We start from the raw sequence: 22,144 nt of genomic DNA on the forward strand, positions 1-22,144 counted from the left end.
GGCAAAATGACAACTGTGAGGTATGAACAAGGGGCAGAGCTGACAGAAGCATCCAGGTAAGTGAAATGAAAGGATCAGTGTATGGGTTTGGTACTGAAGTGTGCTGTGGGTGGTCCCCTGACCAGAGTTTCTTAGTAGTCTGAATATAATAAACAGAATAATGATGGAGTGCTTGAAGCTTATGTAGCATATAGTCTTTGTATTCCCCTGCCCATCCTTAGAATGCTGTTGTCTGAGAGGAGTGGTATCTTTGAGAGAAATATGCTGTTGTGATTGACTTCTTGCAAGTAGTTAAGAACTAAGAAGTACAGAGCACCCAGCCCTGGTATAAGCTCATGGCAGTAAAGCCTGATCTCTTCTTCTAGCGTCCAGAAACACTGTCAAGGTCTCTTGTAGAGCAAGATGTTCTTGCTCTGCTCTCTTTAAAAGCCTCAAGTCTGAAGTTCCCTTTAACTGTGAGCAGTCAGAAAAGCTTATGCTCTGCACGGAGAGCGTGTGTGGAGAGGAAATAGGTTCTTCTAGTATATCCTTATTTTCTTCCTTTCCACCCCAGTAGTCAAAGAGTAGATGTGGCAGAGAGCTTGTTCCAGCTTGGACAACAAGTAGATGTAGAGTGCTTAGCAAAACAAACTCCCTCTGAAGAAAGCGTTATCTAGAACTGAATTTTTGTGTGAGAGCACAGTGGAAACACTGTACTTGGACTTGGCTTCTGTTTTCTTTTTGTATTAAAGATTGGCTTCCTAACCCAAAACACTAATGTTGCTCATTCTTATTTTGGGCTTGTTTTAATCATGATAGAGGATAAGAAGGTGGCATTTGGTGCACATCATGTGTCTACAAGTACAAGCAAGTGACCTGCAGCAAAACTGCTGTAGCTGCAGGAACCTGCTTTAATGAGTGAAGCATTTCAGCTGTACATTAAGTGGAAGCTCTCAAGTGAATATGCCATAAGAATAGCTGGCAAGCAAAGCTGAATGGCCATACATCGCTAGAGCTTTGCTTCAGTTCTAGGAACAAAATGAGGATTCTAGTTTCTAAGGGTACTGGAGCTGGAAAATTAGTCTTAAATACCAAAATTGTTGGGGGGAATCATTCCACTACTCAGCCTGGTATTGAGTGCAGGTGGTGAACCATCAGTACTAGTTGCTGAAGCTGTAGGAAATGCATCATTAAACTTCTTGCTTAAAAGGGGGTTAGCCCACACTGTAGAAGCAGTGCTGGTGCCTGGGTCCATTGTGGAGGATGAAGAATACGTGGATCCTCCAAGTTGTTACACTAATGATTCAAATGTGCTAGATTGCCTCAAAACAGCATGGAAGCATCAATATTCTCTATATATAGTTGCTCCTGCCCAAGAAGCAGTGATGTCAGAGGCAGAGCCACAGCAAACACTGTGTTTTTGTGGAGAAGGCTGAATTAGGAACTCCTGGATTTGGATGTTTCACTTTATTTTTCTCTGAAGTAGTCATGTGGCCTTCAAAGCTTCTCAGGTGGCTGAACAAAAACTTGATCTAAAGAGACCCTTTTAAGGAAGTTACGGCAAGCAGCCACTACCCCAAAAAATGCTGTCCTAGCACTAGCTCAGCTGCTGCTGCTGTGGTCTTCCAGTTTCCGGTCTGGTATCCTGCTCTGCACAAAAACATCTCTGTGCTATGAGCTTTCCTGATGAAAACATTCATTCTCTGAACAAGTAGTTTACTGTAATAGCATTAATGTCATTTGGACTCTGAAGCAATTTTGCATATGCATGTTTCCAGCACTTCCAGAGTCTGGACTGGACTGTTAAGTCCTTAGTGGACTCTTGGTTGCCCTACTTCAAAGCCTTTTATCCTATTGCTGAAGACATCTGTTCCCTTCCTCCCCCAAAAGAGAAACTTGAGAGATAGATTGCTAACAGGATCTAGGTCAGTACAAGTCAAGGGGTTGTGCTATGCCAACATATGGGAAGTCTTTCTTCCCTTGGTATTATGCTGGTGTTCTGGCCCAGACTGCTGCTCAGCTGACAGTTAATATTCTTTTCTATGGAACAATGAATGGTAACAATATATAAAGTTGACATCTGTATCAGTATGTGACTTGTGTTATTCCTCTGCCAGCTCTCCAACAGCAGAAGAGCCAACAATAAAGATTGATGATGGTCGTGATGAGGATAATGAACCAGACAGCTGTTCCAAGTAAGCTAATGATATACTAAATGCCTTGGTTACCCCCAAAAGTGGAAACTGTTGAGCCAAAATAAGATGACAGATGGCTTTCTGAAGTAGAGATAAGCCCAGTAAATCACTTGATATTGACACTTGTTCTAGTACATAATAGAGACAAGTAAGTTCAGGAAGCTTCTTTATGCCTCTAGAGATGTAGCTAGTTCTTGGCTTGAGCTTTCAAGTCCATCATATTATGGAGAATGGGTAGTCAAAACTGCATGGACTAAAATTTTCCCAAGGGAATGAGTTTGGGAGAGCACAGAAGAACAAAAGTTGGTGAGAAAATGAGGTGAATGAGTATCTGGGGCAAATGATAAGCATCATGCCCTCATCAAGACTAAGCTCTCTGAACTTGCTAGTGGTTAATTCTGTTCTTGAAGTAGTTATTTTCTAACAGTATTTAGCTCTTGTCACCAGATTACTAACTCTTATAGCATACTTAGTCAAGTCAGTGACAAGTAAATAGACTTATTTCTCTGTTCCTGCAGCTAAAGAACAGTAAGACTAAGCCAGTTATCTCAGTTCTTCTGTGTGACAACATGTCTTTCTGGAACTCAGAAGTTGGCATTTACAAATGCATTTCAACAAAGGCTTTAAGCTAAGCATGTGCCATGTTCTCTTCAACTGATTTAAGATGTTGGTAGGCCAAATTGGAGTGGTCTGTACAGATTTCAGTCTTTAGTGCACCTAATAAAGGTACTTGTCCTTTATCTAGCCTTGTCTTAAATTGAGTTTTTGGGGTGATAAGGGTATGCAACAAGTGAAATGTAATGCTCAAGTTACCCTAGAGGAAACAAGTAACTTGGACAGGATCACTGGGGTGAAATATGTATTAGTAGGCTGACAAAGACTTCCTGTAACAGTGGAATCTCTAGTGGTGGTGGGGAGGGGAAGTGTAGTGATTGTAAATAACAGGAAAGATAGGGTAGATATGTGAACAATACAAAAGGAATCTACCAGTGCTTTTTGTCAGTATGTCAGAACTTTTGGTAGGTTCTACTGTTAGTGATATACTTGTAGAAGGTGTTTTCTTTGAAGTGTCTAAAAAAAAAAAGTGTCAGTGCTTACAGTAGTTAAGTAATCCCAAGACTGGCAATCAGTTTTTCAAAGTGTCAGAGCTTGGGGTTTGCAGATAATTTCTTCTACCTTGGTTCTTGGTGTAGCCTAAAGAGACTTTCAGCTAGTGAGATGGTTATACAAAAGCCTAGTTTTAAACCAGAAGGCTTAAAGCATACCAAAGAGGCAACAAATAATTTTCTGTAACTGAAAACTGGAGCTGGAAATAACTCTTACAACTGGAAGAATTTAACTTCAGTAACTCATTTTCTTAAAAGGCACTTGAGCCTTCAATCTGAAAGCCAAACCAATATATCCTTTTAAAGGTAGAGGGATTTGTCTTCCTTTATTCCAAGAGCACAGAAGTAGTAGGGGAGCTATTAACAAGTGCAGCTTTTTCCAGGCCTGGGAAAAAATACTCTGATACAATAAGCTAATATCTTGAACAAGATACCTTAAATGTTTATCTGTTAATCCTCCTCTTGATCAATAGCTATGCTATAAGACCACTTCTTAAAGCTTGTAACTGGGCATTAAGCCAGACTTCTAGTGTCACTGGAATTGTGGCACTGAATAGTGTTATGCATAAGTACCTACTGCTGTGCTTCTAGCGTCTGTAATGATGAATACTTTTTCTAACAAGTGGTCAAAGCATTGCTTTCAAGTACTGCTTTAACCTATATAATTTATGAATGCAACTGAATAATCTCTACTATACAGAACTAAAACTAGAAGAATGTGAACAAAAGAACGTAACAGTGCTCTTGTGGCTAATATCAGTAGCAAAATGTCACTTATCTTGATGGCAATTCTCTTCTCTTGCAGTGCAATTAGGAGAAAAATTTCCCCATTTGTGATGTCATTTGGATTCAGGTAAAAGCTCATGCTTGTAATTATATGGACAAGGTAGAAACAGTTCTTTCTGGTGTAAGAACTTGGAGAGTTCCTTGAACAACAGTGACTCCAGCCTGCTCTCTCTGGAAAGTACTGAGTCCCCTATCACCCCTGGAAAGAGTGACTTGAGAAAAGTACTTTGGGAAAAGTCTTAGATATGACTATATTCTCCAAGGAGAGCTGAAATTCAGAACTGTAAATTAAAGCTTGAATAAAAGCTCTTTAATGGCTTGCTTGAGGCTGTGTCAGCCTTTGAACAACCAGTTGGTCAGTCATATGCAATCTAGGTGCTGGAGCAAGGTAAGCCATTAAAGACAGTTATTTTTAAGGGACTACACTAAGTTGCAAGTGGGAGGGAAGGGAAGTAAGCTGAAAGACAGCACTGACACTTGTGTGCCTTAAAGTATTCAGGTTTGTACTATTTCAAGGTAGCTGTGGAATTATAGGTTAATAACTAGAGCTGAGTTGGAGGTAACTGTATAGTTCCACATGGATGATGTACTTTGTGCAGATCACTTAAAAAATGCAGTTGCAGGCCTCAACCTGTATGTAAGAGAACACACTCTTGCTGAAACAGCTTAAAACAAAAATGCAGGCTTGTGCTCTTCAGTCAATAAATGTCAGCAATTCATTCCTATCTCTCAAGTTGATGCGTATTTTTCTTTTTGCAGAGTATTTGGAGTTGTACTTATCATTGTGGACATTCTAGTCGTGATTGTGGATCTGTCTATCAGTGAGAAGAAGGGTGTTAGAGAGATTCTTGAAGGTGTTTCCCTGGCAATAGCGCTCTTCTTTCTCATTGATGTTCTCCTGAGGGTGTTTGTTGAAGGGTAAGACATGGGCAAAAATTAAGTCAGTGTGGCAAGACCTCAGGCTAGTAAGGAAGCAATACTTCAAGCTTGGACTATGAACATGGATGTCCTGTAAGCTAATTTTCTGGTCATAGACAATGGCCACATCTCTTCTTGGCTGTGTATGTTGGCTGTTGCCCTTCCATAACCTGTAAAGTGCTTTTTGTATTAGTGAGCACTTGGAAACTGCATCAGCTTTGCTGTGATGTATGTGTGTAGATCAGGTATAAGATTATTTTTCTTAGCAAGTGTTTAATGCTTAGCATTAAGAACTATTTTTGGGAGAGCTTGTCTCTAGCAGTAGCTCTGTATAGGTTAGTCTCTTCCTGAAGATGTTATTTCAATCTCTGCTACCCATTTGGGCATCTGTCTAAAACTTTTTTTTAGCTTCAAGAAGTATTTCCGGTCAAAACTGAATATTTTGGATGCATTCATAGTGGTGGGCACTCTGTTAATTGACATGACATACTCCTTCTCAGACCTTGCTGCAGCAGATCAGATACCAAGGTAAGAATGGTATGGCAACAGTTAAATGTGAGATCTCTTTCTTGATAGTCTTCTAAGAATTTTCTTGGGCACATCTAAGCTAGATGTGTGCATACTAGATCATGAATATGGCTGTGATAGTATTTCATGGTACAGGCTAATGAAAGAGACACCAAACTTTGGTCTGCAGTTATACTGTAGACTGTCCATGCCTTGAAGGCAGAGATGATCTGAACTTATCAGTTGGGGTAACTAAAATTGAGTAGTGAGGCCATCAAATCCTCTGACTCAAGCCCTTTTTTGGGAGAAGGTATGCAGCAGCCCTAGCAGGGAAGAGTCTAGAAAAGGTCAGAAAGAAGATTTGGATTATAATAACAAATGGAACAGACAACTGAGGGAGGATCTCCATGTAATGGATCTGGAAAGAGTTGCCACACTGTCTGTCTTCCACCTTGCTTCCCAAAAATCTCATAGTAATATGTTGGATTTTTCAGCCATGCTGTGGGGAGGGGAAACACACTGTTTATATGCATAAGTTAAGTCATATTTCCATCTGATTTCTGTAGCTTGATCAGATAACCTGAGAGGAATCAATTCCTGGTGGAGACAGAACTACAACCCTAAGATTAGTTTATCTGTGTTAGGTTTAAATTAGTGAAACTTTCTTGCATTAGCCAGTGAAAGAAGTTGAGCATTTAAAAAAAAAAATCACTCTCCCAATTCAACTGGCTACTGGGCACAAGGGGGAAACATTCTTCTAGAAGAAACCAACTCAAAGTCTAGTTACTGAAGAATCAGAGTTGGATAAACCTCTGGAAGTACTAGTCATATCTTCAATTGTCAGCTAAACTCAGGTTTCAAAAAGTAGAACTGTTGAAGGAATAACTTTTGCATCCTCAATCATAAAAGGCTGTTTCCTTCTAGGTCTCTTTAAACATTAATCTGAGTTGAATTATTACTTCCAGTCTCTGGCCACATCTTTCTAAAGCAGCTTTCATCTTATGGCAGCATCCAGTTAAAGGTAGAGAAATAGCACTGACAGGGCAATCTACACTGCTATCTTTACTAGGCTATGTTAGTAGTAGGCCTGATCCTGCACTGACCCATCCTGTTGTAAATCAGTGTGTGCAAATTCCTTGTGTTTTGACTTCTGAGAGTTGATGGGGATTTAGAATAGGATTTTGGGTCGCATGAAAAGGAGTTTACACTGATGTGCTCAGAAGATACTCAGATGGGGCCTACCATCTCACCCATACAATTCTTGAGGCCCTCTGAAAGACTTCTCTTGTTAAGGGCTCTTCAGTCCTGTTCTGACCAAAATATTACTACCTGGCACTGGATTATACCTCAGACTGGGCCAAATCTTGAGATAAGATGTTTTCTCACCTAACACTTCAGTAGTGTCCACCTAATCCAGCTAATTCCCAGTAGCCTACCTAGGGTTTATCACTCTTCTTTCCTCAAAGCCCTTTCTCAAGAAGTAAACAGCAGTCTTAAAGCACCTGATACGTCTCAGAATATTTGGAATCTGAGCAGCTTTTATGTGGATGAACCTGTAAATGATAACTGAAATTTCAGTGCCAGTCCATAGAGGTAACATGCCCTAATGGAGGGCTATGGTCTTGATTTCTAATCTGGTCTAGCTGGGTGTGCATTTGGATGAGTTACCTGTTTCCTTGAAGTCTGACCTATAAAAGGACTTTGAGGAATGAGAGCTGGGTATTGGTCTGGGAGATAATGCTTAACTGGCTAACTTTGTAAAGGGCACAATGCAGACTGCTTTTATCTTGAAGAGTGGTGTCTCACTTGTGGCTCAGGCTGAGGAGAGAGGCCATGGAGTCTTCAGTCCAGTATTGGTCCAGCCCCTTGGCTGCTAGCTTCAAAGGAGCTCTGTTTTGAAAACAGCAGGGTGATCCTGGACTTGGAAGCAGCTGGGGGAAAAACGAAGTTTTTTCCAGGTGTCTAGGACAACCTTGCCTTGCTTACTTTTAAGCTCTATATCAGTAGAGAGCAGACTGCCTTCAAGTTTGTCCCCCTTACTGTAGGTATTCACCAGGATTCTTACCTAAATGTATCAGGACCTGAACTATGTGCATGTGCTCCTTAAAAGTATATGCTCACATACCTCCTTAAGGAATGAATGTTGGTTTGCCTTGGTCCCTAAGGGTATGCAAAAGCAGCTGCCCCTGTTCAATTGTTTCAGTAGAACCACTCACATAAGTATCTTGCCTGCTTCAAAGTTCAGCAGTTCAAAGTTCCTCAAACCAAATCTTCTGCTCAAGTTGCTGAATGATTAAACACAGGATTTACACTGATATGTTCTCAGACTTCTTAATCTAGGCATGATGGATATAGCCTGTGTAGCTTCTCTTTTCAGCTATTTTTCAGGTGGCTACTTACACTTAAATGTATACCTGAGAACAAGCTTCAAAGAACAATAATTTAGGGATAATAACATAGGCAGTTGCTTGCTGGGCAGAGGTGCCTCAAAGTGTTGGAGCAAGTAGGGAGTTTCCTAGTTCTGTTAACTGTTCAGAACATGTACTTCAAAAAAACCCTTTCAACAATAAACTATGGTATTCTTCAAGCATAGTATTCTTTCTCCAAAATCAGCCTGAGAAGTCCTAGTTCAGTATATGAAACAAAGGTTTAAAATGTCTCTGAAACAGCTTTTAAATGAAACTTAAATGCGAAGCTTAGAGCCAATTGTGTTCATTTTCTTTCATGGTGAATCTGACGCTCGTCTAGAATGGTTACTCTCTTCCGAGTTCTGAGAATTGTCATCTTAATAAGAATATTTCGCCTGGCTTCACAAAAGAAGCAACTTGAAGTGGTGACCAGGAGAATGGTAAGTTGGCCTCTTAATGTATCTAGGCTACTATTACTGTTTCCACCTCATCTCTTTCTCCAGACAGCCATCAATGGTGAGTAGCGAGACTGCCCACAGCCTATGGGTCTGCAGCTGATAGTATTGCCTAGGCAGCACATCCATTCAGTGTCTCTGACAGGGTACGAGAGCTTTGCCTCCAATTTCAGTATAGCTTATTCTTGAAGTTGCTGCTTACTTGAGCAATATTACCTGGAACGCCAGCATATCAACACCACCATGTGTCTCAATTGATGATTTCTTGTTTGTGTGGTACATAGATTCTTTCTCTCACATGGGGGAGGATAGGAATTTTGATGCTTTTTCTGCTTATTCCAGATGAAAACAAAACCAAGCTGTTGGTTGAGGCATTTACAATGGATAGGACTGCTGCTTATTTTCATCGGGGCACTAAAGTGGTACTTGAAGCTTCAAGTATGTCCTCTTGCTGGTGAATAAGCAGTCTTGGTTATGCTGCCCTTAACTTTCTTCTTCCTTCCCTCATCCCCCAAACATTCAAATACCAATAAGATTCATGCTGCAATCTGCAGAGAATCTGCAGTGTTCTTTCCACTAGAATAAACCAGGACAGATACTGAAGAGTAAAAATTCTGTATGGAGCTTCTACCTAAAAGCTAATGCAATAGACATTACTTTTGGCTAATGCCGTGAACTTTGCTATAGCAAAATGAGGCTCTGCCACTCATGACAATGTCAGAGTCTAGATGGCTAGTTTTTCCTACTAACAGGCAACACTTGTTGATCTCTGGCATTCCTTTGGAAGACTAACTCTACTCTTCTTTGGCAGGTCTCTGAAAACAAAAGGCGTTATATGAAAGATGGCTTTGATCTGGATCTCACTTACATTACTGGTTTGTAGAAACAAATGACACTTAGCAGCATGTTACATCCTGCTAAGACTAGTTATTCAGTTAAGTGCTTGACATGAAATACAGACAATGTTTTAGGCTAAGAAAATTCAAGTATGAAGTCAAACAGGCTTATTCCTTTTCTGTGGGATACTTGAAATAATGGATTCCTGAATCTGACAATTCTCAAGGATTAGCCTTCTGGGAGAAAGGTTGTACATGCTGTATGTAATGACAGAAATTCTTCTGAGACCGAGGGAACCAGAGCTGAGAAACCACTGACTTAAAATATTTTTTTGCTTCTGATTCTGTGGAGAGTGATACTTAATGGTAGCTGATGCTTTGGGAAGTATTATTGTCTTGCCTTAGCTATGCTAAATGTAGAACAAAGCCTCTCAGAAATGGGTAGGTTCTTCTTGTAGTTAGGGTAGGAATAAGCTGTTTTGTAATGATGTTGCTCTCAATCATGTAGTTTTTACATGTGAGGAGGCTTCCCACTGTTAGTTCTAATTGTCTTTTCCACAGATCGCATTATTGCAATGTCATTTCCATCTTCTGGGAAGCAGTCTTTCTACAGAAACCCTATAGAGGTAAAAATCTCATCTGCCAAGTTCACTATTTCTGAATATTGTTTCATTTCTAGGTTCCTGCTAATTTGCCTGTGGACTAGAGTATAAGCCAGTCCTAGTCCTGCTGGCTTGGGTGGTTAGAATGACTAAGTGATGGCCTCCACCAGGCTGTACTGCTTGTGTTGCAGTTTCTCAGCTAAGCCTAGTAGGGTGTATCTCACAGTGTGGACCCACTGGTGCTCTGATGCCCCTGTTCCTTGGGAATGCATCAGAGAACCAAGTCAGCTCTGTTCTAGGCTAGTAATAGTAAGTGGTAAGAACTATCTATTCATCTAAAAGATATTTAAAAGGTCTGTGTAATTCCCTTTTCAGAGCTATGCCACCCCATATTGTAGAAACATAAATTTATATGGCAAGAAAAATAGCTGCAGTAGTACTTTTATTCCAGACAAGAACCTGAGCTGTTGGGCTGGGAAGGCCTGCTGTCCAAGGGTTGTTTGTGAATGCAGTTGCTGACCCCACTTTGGGGGTGGGGGTTGAGGTGGCAGTGGAAATGAGGAGTGCTAACTACTTTGAACTCTTATCTTGTTATTGCTTTAGGAAGTTGCAAGGTTTTTGGACACCAAACATGCAGACCACTATAAAGTCTACAATCTCTGCAGTAAGTATGTTTAGCTGCTGACTATACTGAAGAGATATTTTTCTGTTTAGCAGTATTTCAAGGTATGCTGCTGGCAATAGCAGATATCCAAGAATGTATAGTCTGTCAAAAGTACCTAGCTGTCTCTGACCACCTTCTATCCTGTATATGGCTATTGTCTTTGAGCATCTAATATTGTACCAGAGCTTGCAAAGGAGATACTGGATGTCTTGCAGGTTAGACCTCCTTGCTCATGCTGATCAATTGTTCCAATGTTCCAAAAATATTACTAAAAAGTGGAAAATTAAACCTGGGCTAAGATAGAGTATTTTCTAATGAAGGCTTAGAAGACCAGGGTGGGCGAGTAGTTAAAAAGCTCTTCTGTTTAGATGTGGTTAAAAAGAATGAAAAACACTTCAGGAACAAGTATCCTGTAGTTCTGCTTCATAGTAGAGTATCAGAGCTGGAAGCAAGGTATGATACAGAAGCATTGATACTTGAAGTCCTGAGAAAGTAAAACTATCCTATGGCCAGCAGAGGGATAGATGAGGGCTCACAGATGAGGAGTGTGGTGGTAGCAGCTCTTTACCACTTTGTCTGTAGGTGGTTCTTGCTGTGATTGACCCTGACAATACATCAGAACACTTAACTTTCAGATCCCTAAATAATCTCTACGGAAAGGAATGGCCATTTGAGCCTGGAGATGAATTTTCCCTTAAGTGAGCAGTGTGAAACTAGAAGCTAAGCAAGCATGGTTTTAGCCAAATTGGCTCAGTTTTTTGCTTTGATCTATTTATATTACTGTGCTTTAAATACTAGTATATGCTCAGACCAGCAGTCATGTGTTACAAGCCGCTTTCTTTGTTGCAATCCTGTTCCCCTTCCTGGCATAACTTCAGATCTTTCCTTGTAGGTGAGAAAGGCTATGACCCCAAGTACTTCCACTACAGGGTGGAAAGAATCTTTATTGATGACCATAATGTTCCAGCGCTACAGTAAGTCTTGTCAATAAATACATACATCATGATAGTTCTGTGCAGGTGTTTACTTTGATCCATTAACTTTCCTCTTATCTAGGGACATGCTGAAATTCACTGCCAGTGTTCGTGAATGGATGAGTCAAGACGAAAAGAACGTCATAGTAATTCACTGTAAAGGAGGCAAAGGTAGGACTTCTCATGTAAACTGTATATGCTAGAAATTACACTTTATTTTTATCATGGCTGCTTTGACATAAGTATGACCTTAAACCATAGCATGAGATGGGTTTAGAATGTAACTTGACAAATTCTGCAAACACTGACTAGCAACAGTGTAGTGCTGTGTGTTTAGTATTACACAGCCCCATTTCTAGGTAGCCCATATTGGTTCTTAATCTAAGCTGGCATCTGATCTCTTAATGTTCTTCAATAACTTCCTGCTGTCCTGGCTGCTGGGACAGCAGTCTTCCAGGAGAGGCTGGGGATAGGGAGCTACCGAAACTGCTACTATCAAAAGTGTTAAGCTGCTGCTTTGGCTCCCTAGCAGCCAGTCAGCCACACTGACTGTCCTGCATTGCAATATACCTCAGGCTTTTTAATTTTTTGAGGGTTGGGGAATTATAGAATTGTTTGGACTGGAAAAGACCTTTAAGATCATCAAGTCCTACTGTTAACCTAGCACTACCATGTCCCTAAGTGCCACATCCACATGCCTTTTAAACACCTCCAGGGATGGTAACTTGACCACTTCCCTGGGCAGCCTGTTCCCGTGCTTGACAACCCTTTCAATGAAGAAATTTTTCCTAATATGCAATCTAAACCTCCCTTGGTGCAAACTGAGGCTGTTTCCTCTTGTCCTATTGCTTCTTACTTGGGAAAAGAGACTGACACTCACCTCACTACAGCCTTCTTTCGGGTAGTTGTAGAAAGCGATAATGTCTCCCCTCAGCCTCCTCTTCTCCAGGCTAAACAACCCCAGTTCCATCAGCGGCTCGTCATAAGACTTGTGCTCTAGACCCCTCGCCAGCTCTGCCCTTCTTTGGACATGCTCAAGCACCTCAGTGTCTGTTTTGTAGTGAGGGGCCCAAAACTGAACACAGTATTTGACGTGTGGTCTCACCAGTGCTGAGTATAGGGGCACAATCGCTTCCCTAGTCCTGCTGGCCACACTTTCTGATACAAACTGGAATGCTGTTGGCCACCTGGGCACACTGCTGCCTCATACACTGGCTGTCAACCAACACCCCCAGGTCCTTTTCTGCTGGATAGCTTTCCAGCCACTCTTCCCCAAGCCTGTAGTGTTGCATAGGGTTGTTGTGACTCAAATGCAGGACCTGGCACTTGGCCTTGTTGAACCTCATACAGTTGGCCTTGGCCCATTGATCTAGCCTGTACAGATCCCTCTGTAAAGCCTTCCCTCAAGCAGATCAACATTCCCACCCAACTTGGCATCATCTGCAAACTTACTGAGGGTGCACTTGATCCCTTCATCCCGATCAGTGATAAAGATATTAAACAGAACTGTCCCTGATACTGAGCCCTGGGGAACACTGCTTGTGACTGGCTGCCAATTGGATTCAACTTCACTCACCGCCACTCTTTGGGCCTGGCCATCCAGCCAGTTTTTCAACCCAGCAAAGTGTATGACTCTGAGCCATGAGCAGCCAGTTTCTCCAGGAGAATGCTGGGGGCAATGGTGTCAAAGGCTTTACTAAAGTCCAGGTAGACAACAGGCACAGCCTTTCCCTCATCCACTGAGTGGGTCACCTTGTCCTAGGAGATCAGGTTAGTCAAGCAGAACCTGCCTTTCATAAACCCATGCTGACTGGACCTGATCACCTGCTTGTACTGTATGTGCTGCATGATGGTACTCAAGACCATCTGCTCTATAACCTTCTACCCCTAGAATGTTCTAGGTACTGCTGGATCTTAAATCAAGATACACATAATATTATGTGATAGAGTACTATGTAGTCTTATGGGAACAGGTGAGTCAAAGCTACTGCATATAAGCTGACTGGCGGGTGCTATCTGCAACCTGTAGTAGTGGGAGCTGTTGAAGTGCAGAGATAACTCTGCAAATAAATAAAATTTCCCTGCGTGCATCTGCCACATCTTTAGCCATCTGCTGTTACTACTGCAAATACTTGGCTTAACCCAGGTGGTTACTTAACATACAGAAGCCTTCCCCCAATTAGAACTGTAGCTTGAAAGGTTTTGCAAAACTGAACACTGAAACTACCTGCAGGCCAAAACCAGCTTGAATAACAAGTGTAGGAAGGGGTGACTTGACCTCTGAGACTTTAAATTCAAAACTGAGACTATACTGGAATCTTTGTGCTAGCAGTCTTGATGGTTTCTTAGTAGGGTGGGTGGGGAAAAAATTAGGGCAGAAGAGCAACTCTGGAGACTTAGAGTATTGGCAAGGAGTAGTCCACAGCCTCATTTAGTAGGGTGTACTTCACTCTATTCCCTGCTGAAAGGTGTATGCAGATACTGGTAAGCTTCCTAAGTGTCTTTAGTAATACTACAAAAAGATGTGAGGACTGCTTTCAAGGAACAAGTTAAACTGCAATATCTTGTCTTTAATTCTTCCCAGAAATACAGGCACTTGACTACTGTCACTTTTGAAGTAGAAGAGATAATAGAACATAACTTCATCATTGCAAAAATAATTCCAAATGTATTTGAAGTCCTGTAGTTCAACCTCTCTCTTACTTCTAATACAGGCAGGACTGGAACAATGGTCTGTACCTGGCTCATAGACAGTGACCAGTTTGAGAGTGCAAAGGTAAAAAGCTGGTGTTTATTTTTTGATTCTTTTAGTACTCAAAATGCCCCTTGGAATCTATTTACTTGAAATGCATTAATACTCTGCAGAAAGTCTATACTGGAAAAAGGATATGGGGAACACTGTTTTAAAAAGTTCTTGCAGATCTTGCTACTATTTGAATTCCTTTCTAATGAAGACTATTCTTAATCAGGAAGGACTGGGAAAGTAGAATTTAACAGGATACCAACTTTGCCCTCTTTTTGGAGGCATAATAGACCTAAGATCTTGAGCAACAACTTTAAACAGTAGGTGGCTTCTGAGCGTGCTCTGCTAAAGATAGTGCCACTGTTCTTAAGTGGTCTCAAGTAATTTTTCTTCCTCAACCTTCTTTCAAATAGTGTGAGGCATCAAGAATTGTCTTGTCTTGACTGGCAGCGTTACAGTAAGAAGCTGTTCTGGGGAAAGGGAGAAAGATCAGCAAGTCCCAGCCAGGACAGATGCATGTGCTGCTTTAGTATCCTAGGTCTGGTATATCAATCTGGAGACGCACGTTGCAGAAGCAAGATAGACTGTGTATCCATTTAATCACTTGGTTTAAATCTGAGCTTGGTTTGTGAAGATCTGAACTAAGGTTCAGCATTGTCTGCCACAGACAACTTGAGAAATACAGACGGTTCTAAAGCAATTGCTTAAAAAACATATTGCTCTCCTCCTTCACTCTTTCATGCCTGACAGACTTAATGTATCTGACTTCCTAATTAGTACTTTCTCATTCTAGTTAAAAACCTCCTTTATAAGGTACCAGAACAACTATTGCATGTTTTCACTTTCATTCCTGTAGTGGAATTGACTAGTGTAATTCTAGTTCACTATCCACTTCTCAGGAAGAGGAATGGTGGTGGGATGAATATCTTAACCCTTGAAATTATTTTCCTATGTAGGAAAGTTTGGACTACTTTGGGGAGAGAAGAACTGATAGAAGCACAAGTACCAAGTTTCAAGGAGTTGAAACTCCATCCCAGGTAAGCCTGAGCTGGTCCAGTACCAGTAGCCAAACTGACACTAGCCTTGTGAGCGCCCCACCTCCCCTGCCTTGTTTCAGAGATGTAGGTTCCTACTACATGCTTAGCTCCTGACCTTTCTGTACTCTTCCTTTAAGGATTGGAAGACTATCAACTGGTAGGGTTGCACTGCATCTTCCCCCCTGCCTTTGTCCAGGGAAATTCCTTATGCCTTTCTTTGCATAATATCAAATCTGAAGTAGGGTACCTAAAACAATAAAATTGTTGAGATTAGGAGAGCTTTCAGTCAAACCCCACTGTTCAAGCAGGTTGCCTAGGGCTGTGTCCAGTCAGGTCTAGAGTATCTCCACAGGTGGAGACTCCACAACCTCTCTGGGCACCCTGGCAGGAGCATGACCTTTTAAGACAATTGAGCTGTTCATCAAAGCCTGATAAGTTGAAGCCTGCAGCCTGGCCTGGGCAGGGGCTATGCCACCGATGTGGCTGGGTGGAGGAATGCATCCTCTAGAGACTGAATTCACAAGTCACAATTAAACAAGTTATTGCCTCAGACCACAGCCTGGGGCTTTGCTCATCTTGATTCACTGTACTGCGCAATTCAGAGGTGTGAGGTGAAGCTGGTGACACTTTAGTTGCTGGTATAAAATAGAATGGAAGTACAGCTGTCCTTCAGAACGTGCTTCTGTAAAATGGAAGTATCTTGTACACTTAAACATTCTGCCTATTGAAAGGCTGCAATATAAAAGTTCCTCACTTTTTGCTGAACTAAAAAGTACAGAATTCCTCTTAAAACATGAAGTTTAAATACTGCTTAAAAATGTAGATGTTGAATTTGTCTAGAGGATTGTTTGAACTGGGGAGGGGTAGGAGAACAAATGGCTACTTGCTTCTTAGCTTTCGACTTAGAGCTAAGAACTAAGCTAAGTAGAAGATCTATTTAATCCTACTTCTGCATAGAATTAGTCTGTGTGGGGTACAGAAACTGCATAATATGTCTGGGTTTTTGCATTACAGAGTAGGTATGTTGGGTATTATGAGATCCTGAAAAACAAGTATAACTCGAAACTCCCACCAGAGAGACAACTCAAAATAAAAAACCTCAAAATCTTCTCTATACATGGTAAGAACTCTTGAATTTGGGCCTTCCTCTATCTGGTAATGGTTTCCTATTACAAGCAGCTGATCTCTGTTTCTCTTGCTAAGCCCATGATAGGAATGTGGACTTACTGGGTTTGAGAATTCAAATGGCTCAGCTGCACTCCAAAATACTCTTCATCGTATTTTAATTGCCCCATATGTTTTGTCACTTTCTGGGTGTCTGGTCAAATGATGTCTCACATACAACCTGCTCCACTTTGTGAGGGGAATCACTTCTCAAGTGAGATCAATTCCACATGTGGAACTAGATACACTAGATACACACTTGTTTCTGTACACATGTACTGGTAGTCTTGATAAAAGGCTGGAAGTTCAGCACTGCTTGTTCTAGAGGACTTCAAACTGCTGTTCTGGTTCAGTCAGTGGAATTAGGCTCTACATTAGCCTATTCCTGCTCCACTAGTAGGATTCAATGCTACCTCAAAATACAACTTTCAACCACTGAATCTTGAGCTACCTTTCAGGATTTGAGCTTTCTAAAGTCTATTGCAAGGCATTCTGGAAAGGCACTTTTGTTTTCATGACCACTTATGTTTCCAGCTTATGTATGTGCTCTGGTATAATGCAACTCTTTCTTCCTAGGAGTTGGGAAAGGCAATGGAACTGATATGAAGGTGCAGATAATAGTGAAGAAGCAAGTTGTACTAGAATGTGTATGTGCCAGTCAAGGAAACTGCAAGGTGAGAGTATTATGAAATCATGTCAGTTGAGTCTGTCCTGGTTTCAGCTGGGATAGAGTTAGTTTTCTTCATAGAAGCTAGTATGAGGCTGTTTTGGATTTGGGATGAAAATAATGTTGATAATGTACTGATGTTTTCAGTTGTTGCTAAGCAGTCAAGGACTTTCCAGCTTCTCATGCTGAAATCTGACTTCTACAGGAAGATACTTTTGACCTATAAGTTGAATACTGGACATAAAACCATCTAACTAAACAGATGCTGTAAATTCTGAAAGAATGAAAAAGCTATGCTTTGCTAAATCATAGGAAAAGTAATGGTAAGATAGTGAAAGATTTCCCTAGAAGTCACTTAAATGCAGTATCTCACTCTGACCCGAGTAGCTTAAATTGTTGCCTATTTTTCTAGTGCTGCTGTTTTATTTGTATAACACAAATGAGTAGCTAGGTATTGTCATTAATTGGTCCCTTGTATCTCTGCAGTAACTTTCATAAAATTAATACTTTATTCTGTTATCCAGCTCTTCTTTGATTCAGAAAGTGACTCTGTAGTCATTGGCTTGGAAGACAGCCCTGTTATAAGTGGTGATGTGAAAGTCCGATTTGAATCACGTTCTGTAAGTATAACAGTGAAGACCTGCAGACTGCAGCTGGGTCCTGGCTGGCTATGTTTTAGTGGGGCAGAATCTGTGTTCCTCCCCAGTGACTCCTGCTATGTTGGGTGGCCCCACTGTGCAGTGACTGATGCAGTAAATGTTGCTACCTCAGCCTGTGTAGGCAGGGGAGGCATCTGGCTGTTCATATGGTACAACCAAGACATCGTAGTTGAGTACTTGCTGCTTCTAACATGGGTTTCTTACTTCATTGTGTTGAGTGACCTAGTCCTGAAATAACTTCAGTTGAAATAGTGATCTGGGTGTGATATTGGGCTCTTCAAATGTACTGACTCTGGCACTGTGTAACTTTGTAAACTGAACTACTGAGGAGAGGTGGATACTCTTGCTCTGCAAAAAGAGTCCTATTGCCTAATGGAGTCCTTAAACAAGGTCTTTCCTTCTAGGATGTCCCAAAAGGCTATGATGACTGCCCATTCTTTTTCTGGTTCAACACTTCCTTTATTGAAAATAACAGGTAAGTGATCGTAGTGACTGCCTTCAGATCCTAACCTCTGTCTGAACAGAGGTGAAAGTTCATAAACATAGTACTGAAAGTGAGATGACTGGCTGATCAAGCCTCTTGGCTTCTGAGGGTATTGGTCTCTGACTGTCAGCTGTAACTTGCGAGCAGGCAGTTGACACACACTTGCTTGTGCTGTTCCAAGTGTTTTAAACATATGTGACCTCTTTATCTTTATAAACCATTGGACTCTTTCCTCGGCTCTCTAAGTATTGTTAATGAACTTTAATTCAAAAAGGTAATGCTAACTATTCAAACCAAAGGCAATTCTGCCATCCTCTATAGCATGGCTGCCTGAGAAGCTGGAACTCATTCATCAGCTTCGCAGGCAAACATTAAGACTAGAGTTAGAGGTACTGATGTTTGGCATCCCAAATAAAGCCTCTTTTACTGCTGCTTAGAAATTACTGTGTTCTTGTTGAGATTAGAACTCCTGGGGACCTCCAGCCAGTGAAAGTTCTTGTCTGTGTCTCTAGGAGAGTTACATAGAAATGCAGAGACAGGAGATCCTTCTCTTGTCTACCAAACTTGACAGATTTAGACAGAAGAAAAGTGAACTTGACATATGAGAGAGAATTACTGTTTTTGCCATGACTGGAATAGGAAAGAAACAATTTTTAATTGATCCCGTCAGAGCATGAGGAGAAGTAGCCATGGGTATGTTCATAACTCTAAACTTAACATGCTGAGCCTGCAATGCACCTTGTAGTCTGGGTGCAGGCATCTAGTTAGACCAAACCAGTGCCAGGAGAAATGTATGCCTGCTGTCTGACAGCCCTGCAACAGTGCTGCCTCAAAAGTTTCACCCAACTGCTTTGTTTCCTCCAAGACTAGGGAGGATGCCCCACCAGACCTTCTTTTAAACACAGTTTAATAGAGATTATCTATTTCCTTTTCTGCCCAGAGAATTCTGGTAGACCTGAGGTCTGTTCAGGAGTGAAACAGCTGTTAAGGGAGTGTTCCCATCTCTGTATCTCTAATTCAGGCACAGCTGATGTGCAAGTACTATTAGGTGATAACTAGACATCAATTTGATAAGCATGAGAAGTGGAGAACATGCCTGATGAGCTTGACTGAGTACTGAATCAAATCCTTGCCATTAGGAAGGTCAGTTATTAAATTCCTGCCACTTGTATGCCATCAGGAGGCCTTGAGCTGAATGTAATGCTAATTTTACTCTAACAATCTTGCATTGTGGGGCTTGGGGCAGCAGAAAAAAAGAACCCCAAAAAACCAAACCACAACCCACAAACCCATCAGATTGGCTGTATGTTTCTCAGACTAGTTCAGATCCAAAGCCCTGTGCAGGTCTGGGGCTATGTTTAGTATTCCAGGGCTGAGCTTGAACTTCTCTTGGCTGGCTGAAAGGAAAAGCATGTCTTAGGCTATAAGAGATGCTACTCAATTTTGTCTTTCAGACTCTACCTTCCCAGGAATGAGCTGGATAACCCTCACAAGTCTAAAACATGGAAAGTCTATAGTGAGACATTTGCTGTGGAGGTGAACTTTATTGAACCATAAGGGAAACATTGTAAAATTAATTTATCTTCCTGGAGAATGACTTGCTCCTTCAGTATAAAGTGAAGCAGTCTCATTTTGATGTACTTAATGTATTTTTGTGTAGATACAACTTCTCAAATAAACTTAAATGAAGTTCTGTTGTGCAGAGCAATAATACTCTGAAGAGTTATTTAGTGTTGGCTGATTGTCATGTCATGTTAATGAGCTATTGGATCCTTTGGAGCTTAGATGTCTCTACATCCAGGTAATCCCTACTTTACTAATCCAAGACAATTGTCTGTCTAAGCAAGAGCATTAACCTGATGGTGGGTGGAGACCAGTAGTTTGCAGGAGGCTGCTGGAAAAATCTGATATGCCTTCCCTCAGGATCAGGGTTTGACACAAGTCAGTAGAATATGAGAATTTGGAGGGAGGAAATATTAGTCTACCTGTGCCAGATTACCACTTCTTAAGTCTTGGTATTGAACCACTCTTCATCAGAAATCCAGTGATGTAGGGTTTTGAGCAACACCTGGCCTGGGAGATGACTGTGGGGGTTGTAGACTGCACTGCTGCCTCTGCTGTACCTTCACAGAAAGGACTGAGATGGTCATATGTGCTAACCCTTCTGTAAGACTGGCTCTCATCAGCTCATAAGCATGCTACCTGCCTGGGGTCAGTTAGCTGGGCTTGCCTTAATACCTGCAGGTGGTGGGTTTGATCTGTGTACTTGCTCCTCTGAGCTAATACTGCAAATGCTCACTGACCCCTCTTAAGCTATACTGAGGCCTGTAATGCACAAACTTCCAGGATGCTTATCCTGCTTCCAGCTGTTCTCAGAAGTGAAGCTCTTCTGTGGAGACTGTTTGTGTCTTCCTTGATGTGAAATGTGTTGAGGTTAGCAGCTTAGTTCTGTTGTTTCCTTAGACCTTTTATTAGGAACGAAGAGTGGAAGGGGAGTGACATAGCTTTCCATAGCTAATACATAGTTAATGGAGTAAGCAGAGAGGTTGCATACCTTCCCTGGGCTAATGGGAATTATGAAGAGTAGTGGTATATTATGAAGTACATGTGGACTCAACTTTTGCTATTGCCATGTAATTACCTGGTATTTAGGAGCTGGACTGTTGGAAATTCCCACAGTGTTGGAAGTTGCTTCCATCAGTGCTATACTTCAAGTGTGGGAGGCTGAAACCTGTGCTGAATGACCAACAGTGTTCCACCGTCTGCAGTTCTAGGTGCAGGATAGAGTGAGCCTGGGTCACTTAAATACAGGTAGTCCAAGCTCCTGTGCAAAACAGGCCCAGCTAGGGCTGGCTCACACAACTTCAATGTATCTCCACGGATAGCGTTTTCACAAAAGACTTAATCTTATAACTACTTTTCCCTCCTGATTGGAATTTCCCATGTTCTAAGTTGTAGCTGTTGCATCTTGTCCTACCCCTGAATGTCTCTGAGAAGAGCCTGGCTCTATTGTCTCCCATTGCTGAGGTTGCTGTAGATAACAGTAAGCTGTCCTCAGCTTTTGGTTATGGGTGAACAAACTGTTTTTTCTGCTACCTATCCTCACTACCTTCTGCTTGACTTGCTCAAGTGTGTCACTGCCTTGTACTGGGGAACAAAACTGGATGTTGTATTCCATGTCTGATCTGACAGCTGGGAGAGCTATGAGCAGAGGCCTAGGCCTGTATGACTTGCTGGCTCCAGAGCCTGCCATTGCAGCCACGGTGTGCTGGCTCATGTGCCACTTCTGCAAGGCAGTTCCCCAAACTGTGGTGCTGCTTCAGAAGCTGCACATACATATTATTGTATGTAAACTACCCCTCAAGGTTAAGGGGTGCTGGTGAAGTTAATGTAGCCCCTGCATCTCTGGCTTGAGAAATGGAAGAAATACCCACTTACATGGGAGTGACACCAAGGCTGCATCAGTAGAGGGCGATGGAGCAAGAAGGCAGCTAAGGCCTCTGTCTGCACTGAATGTACCAGCAGCTGGAAGAGGATGTCATTTTATTGTGGCTAGAAGTTGTTGATGACTAAGTTCCTTTTGGCTTAGCTTGGGCAATTGGATACTGTTGTCCTAGGATGCCCTTTCTAACAGCTTGCAGGGCTGTTAAGGTGAACTTTCTTCCTGCTTTATGGAGTAAGCTAATATCCTCATGTAGCAGCAGCAGTGAAGGCTGTAACAGCAAGGGTCAGGTTTTTATAGCTGAAGCATGCAGTTAAGTATAAACTATTGTAGAAGCAGGAATGAGTTACAAAATAGCTGTATGAGGGAAGATACTACACTTGAGAGATCCAAGCACTGCAGCACTGACCTTGTCTGTCTTTAGGGTAGTTGACACTCATCCCTTACATATATGGAATTTAGGTGACTTGGGCTGGCCTCCTGGCATTCTTCTGGCAGGCAACTTTACCATGATACAT

General features: G+C 41.7%; 1 protein-coding gene across 1 annotated transcript; it reads left to right on the top strand.

The window, feature by feature from the left end:
- Positions 1 to 19,741, top strand: LOC309402968 (phosphatidylinositol 3,4,5-trisphosphate 3-phosphatase TPTE2-like; the record flags this gene model as incomplete). The annotated part of the gene is made up of 18 exons (XM_081996943.1): positions 1 to 56; positions 2,097 to 2,174; positions 4,086 to 4,133; positions 4,826 to 4,984; positions 5,393 to 5,512; positions 8,240 to 8,339; positions 9,166 to 9,229; positions 9,752 to 9,816; positions 10,396 to 10,456; positions 11,349 to 11,430; positions 11,513 to 11,601; positions 14,145 to 14,206; positions 15,130 to 15,210; positions 16,225 to 16,330; positions 16,951 to 17,048; positions 17,566 to 17,661; positions 18,105 to 18,175; positions 19,639 to 19,741. Exons 1-18 carry the CDS (start codon positions 7 to 9, stop codon positions 19,739 to 19,741), a joined length of 1,533 nt encoding a protein of 510 aa, XP_081853069.1. The 5' UTR covers positions 1 to 6.
- Between the last annotated feature and the right edge of the window lie 2,403 nt (positions 19,742 to 22,144).

This window comes from Phaethon aethereus (genome assembly GCF_964289735.1).
Source record: "Phaethon aethereus genome assembly, chromosome: 1".
Lineage (NCBI taxonomy): Eukaryota > Metazoa > Chordata > Aves > Phaethontiformes > Phaethontidae > Phaethon > Phaethon aethereus.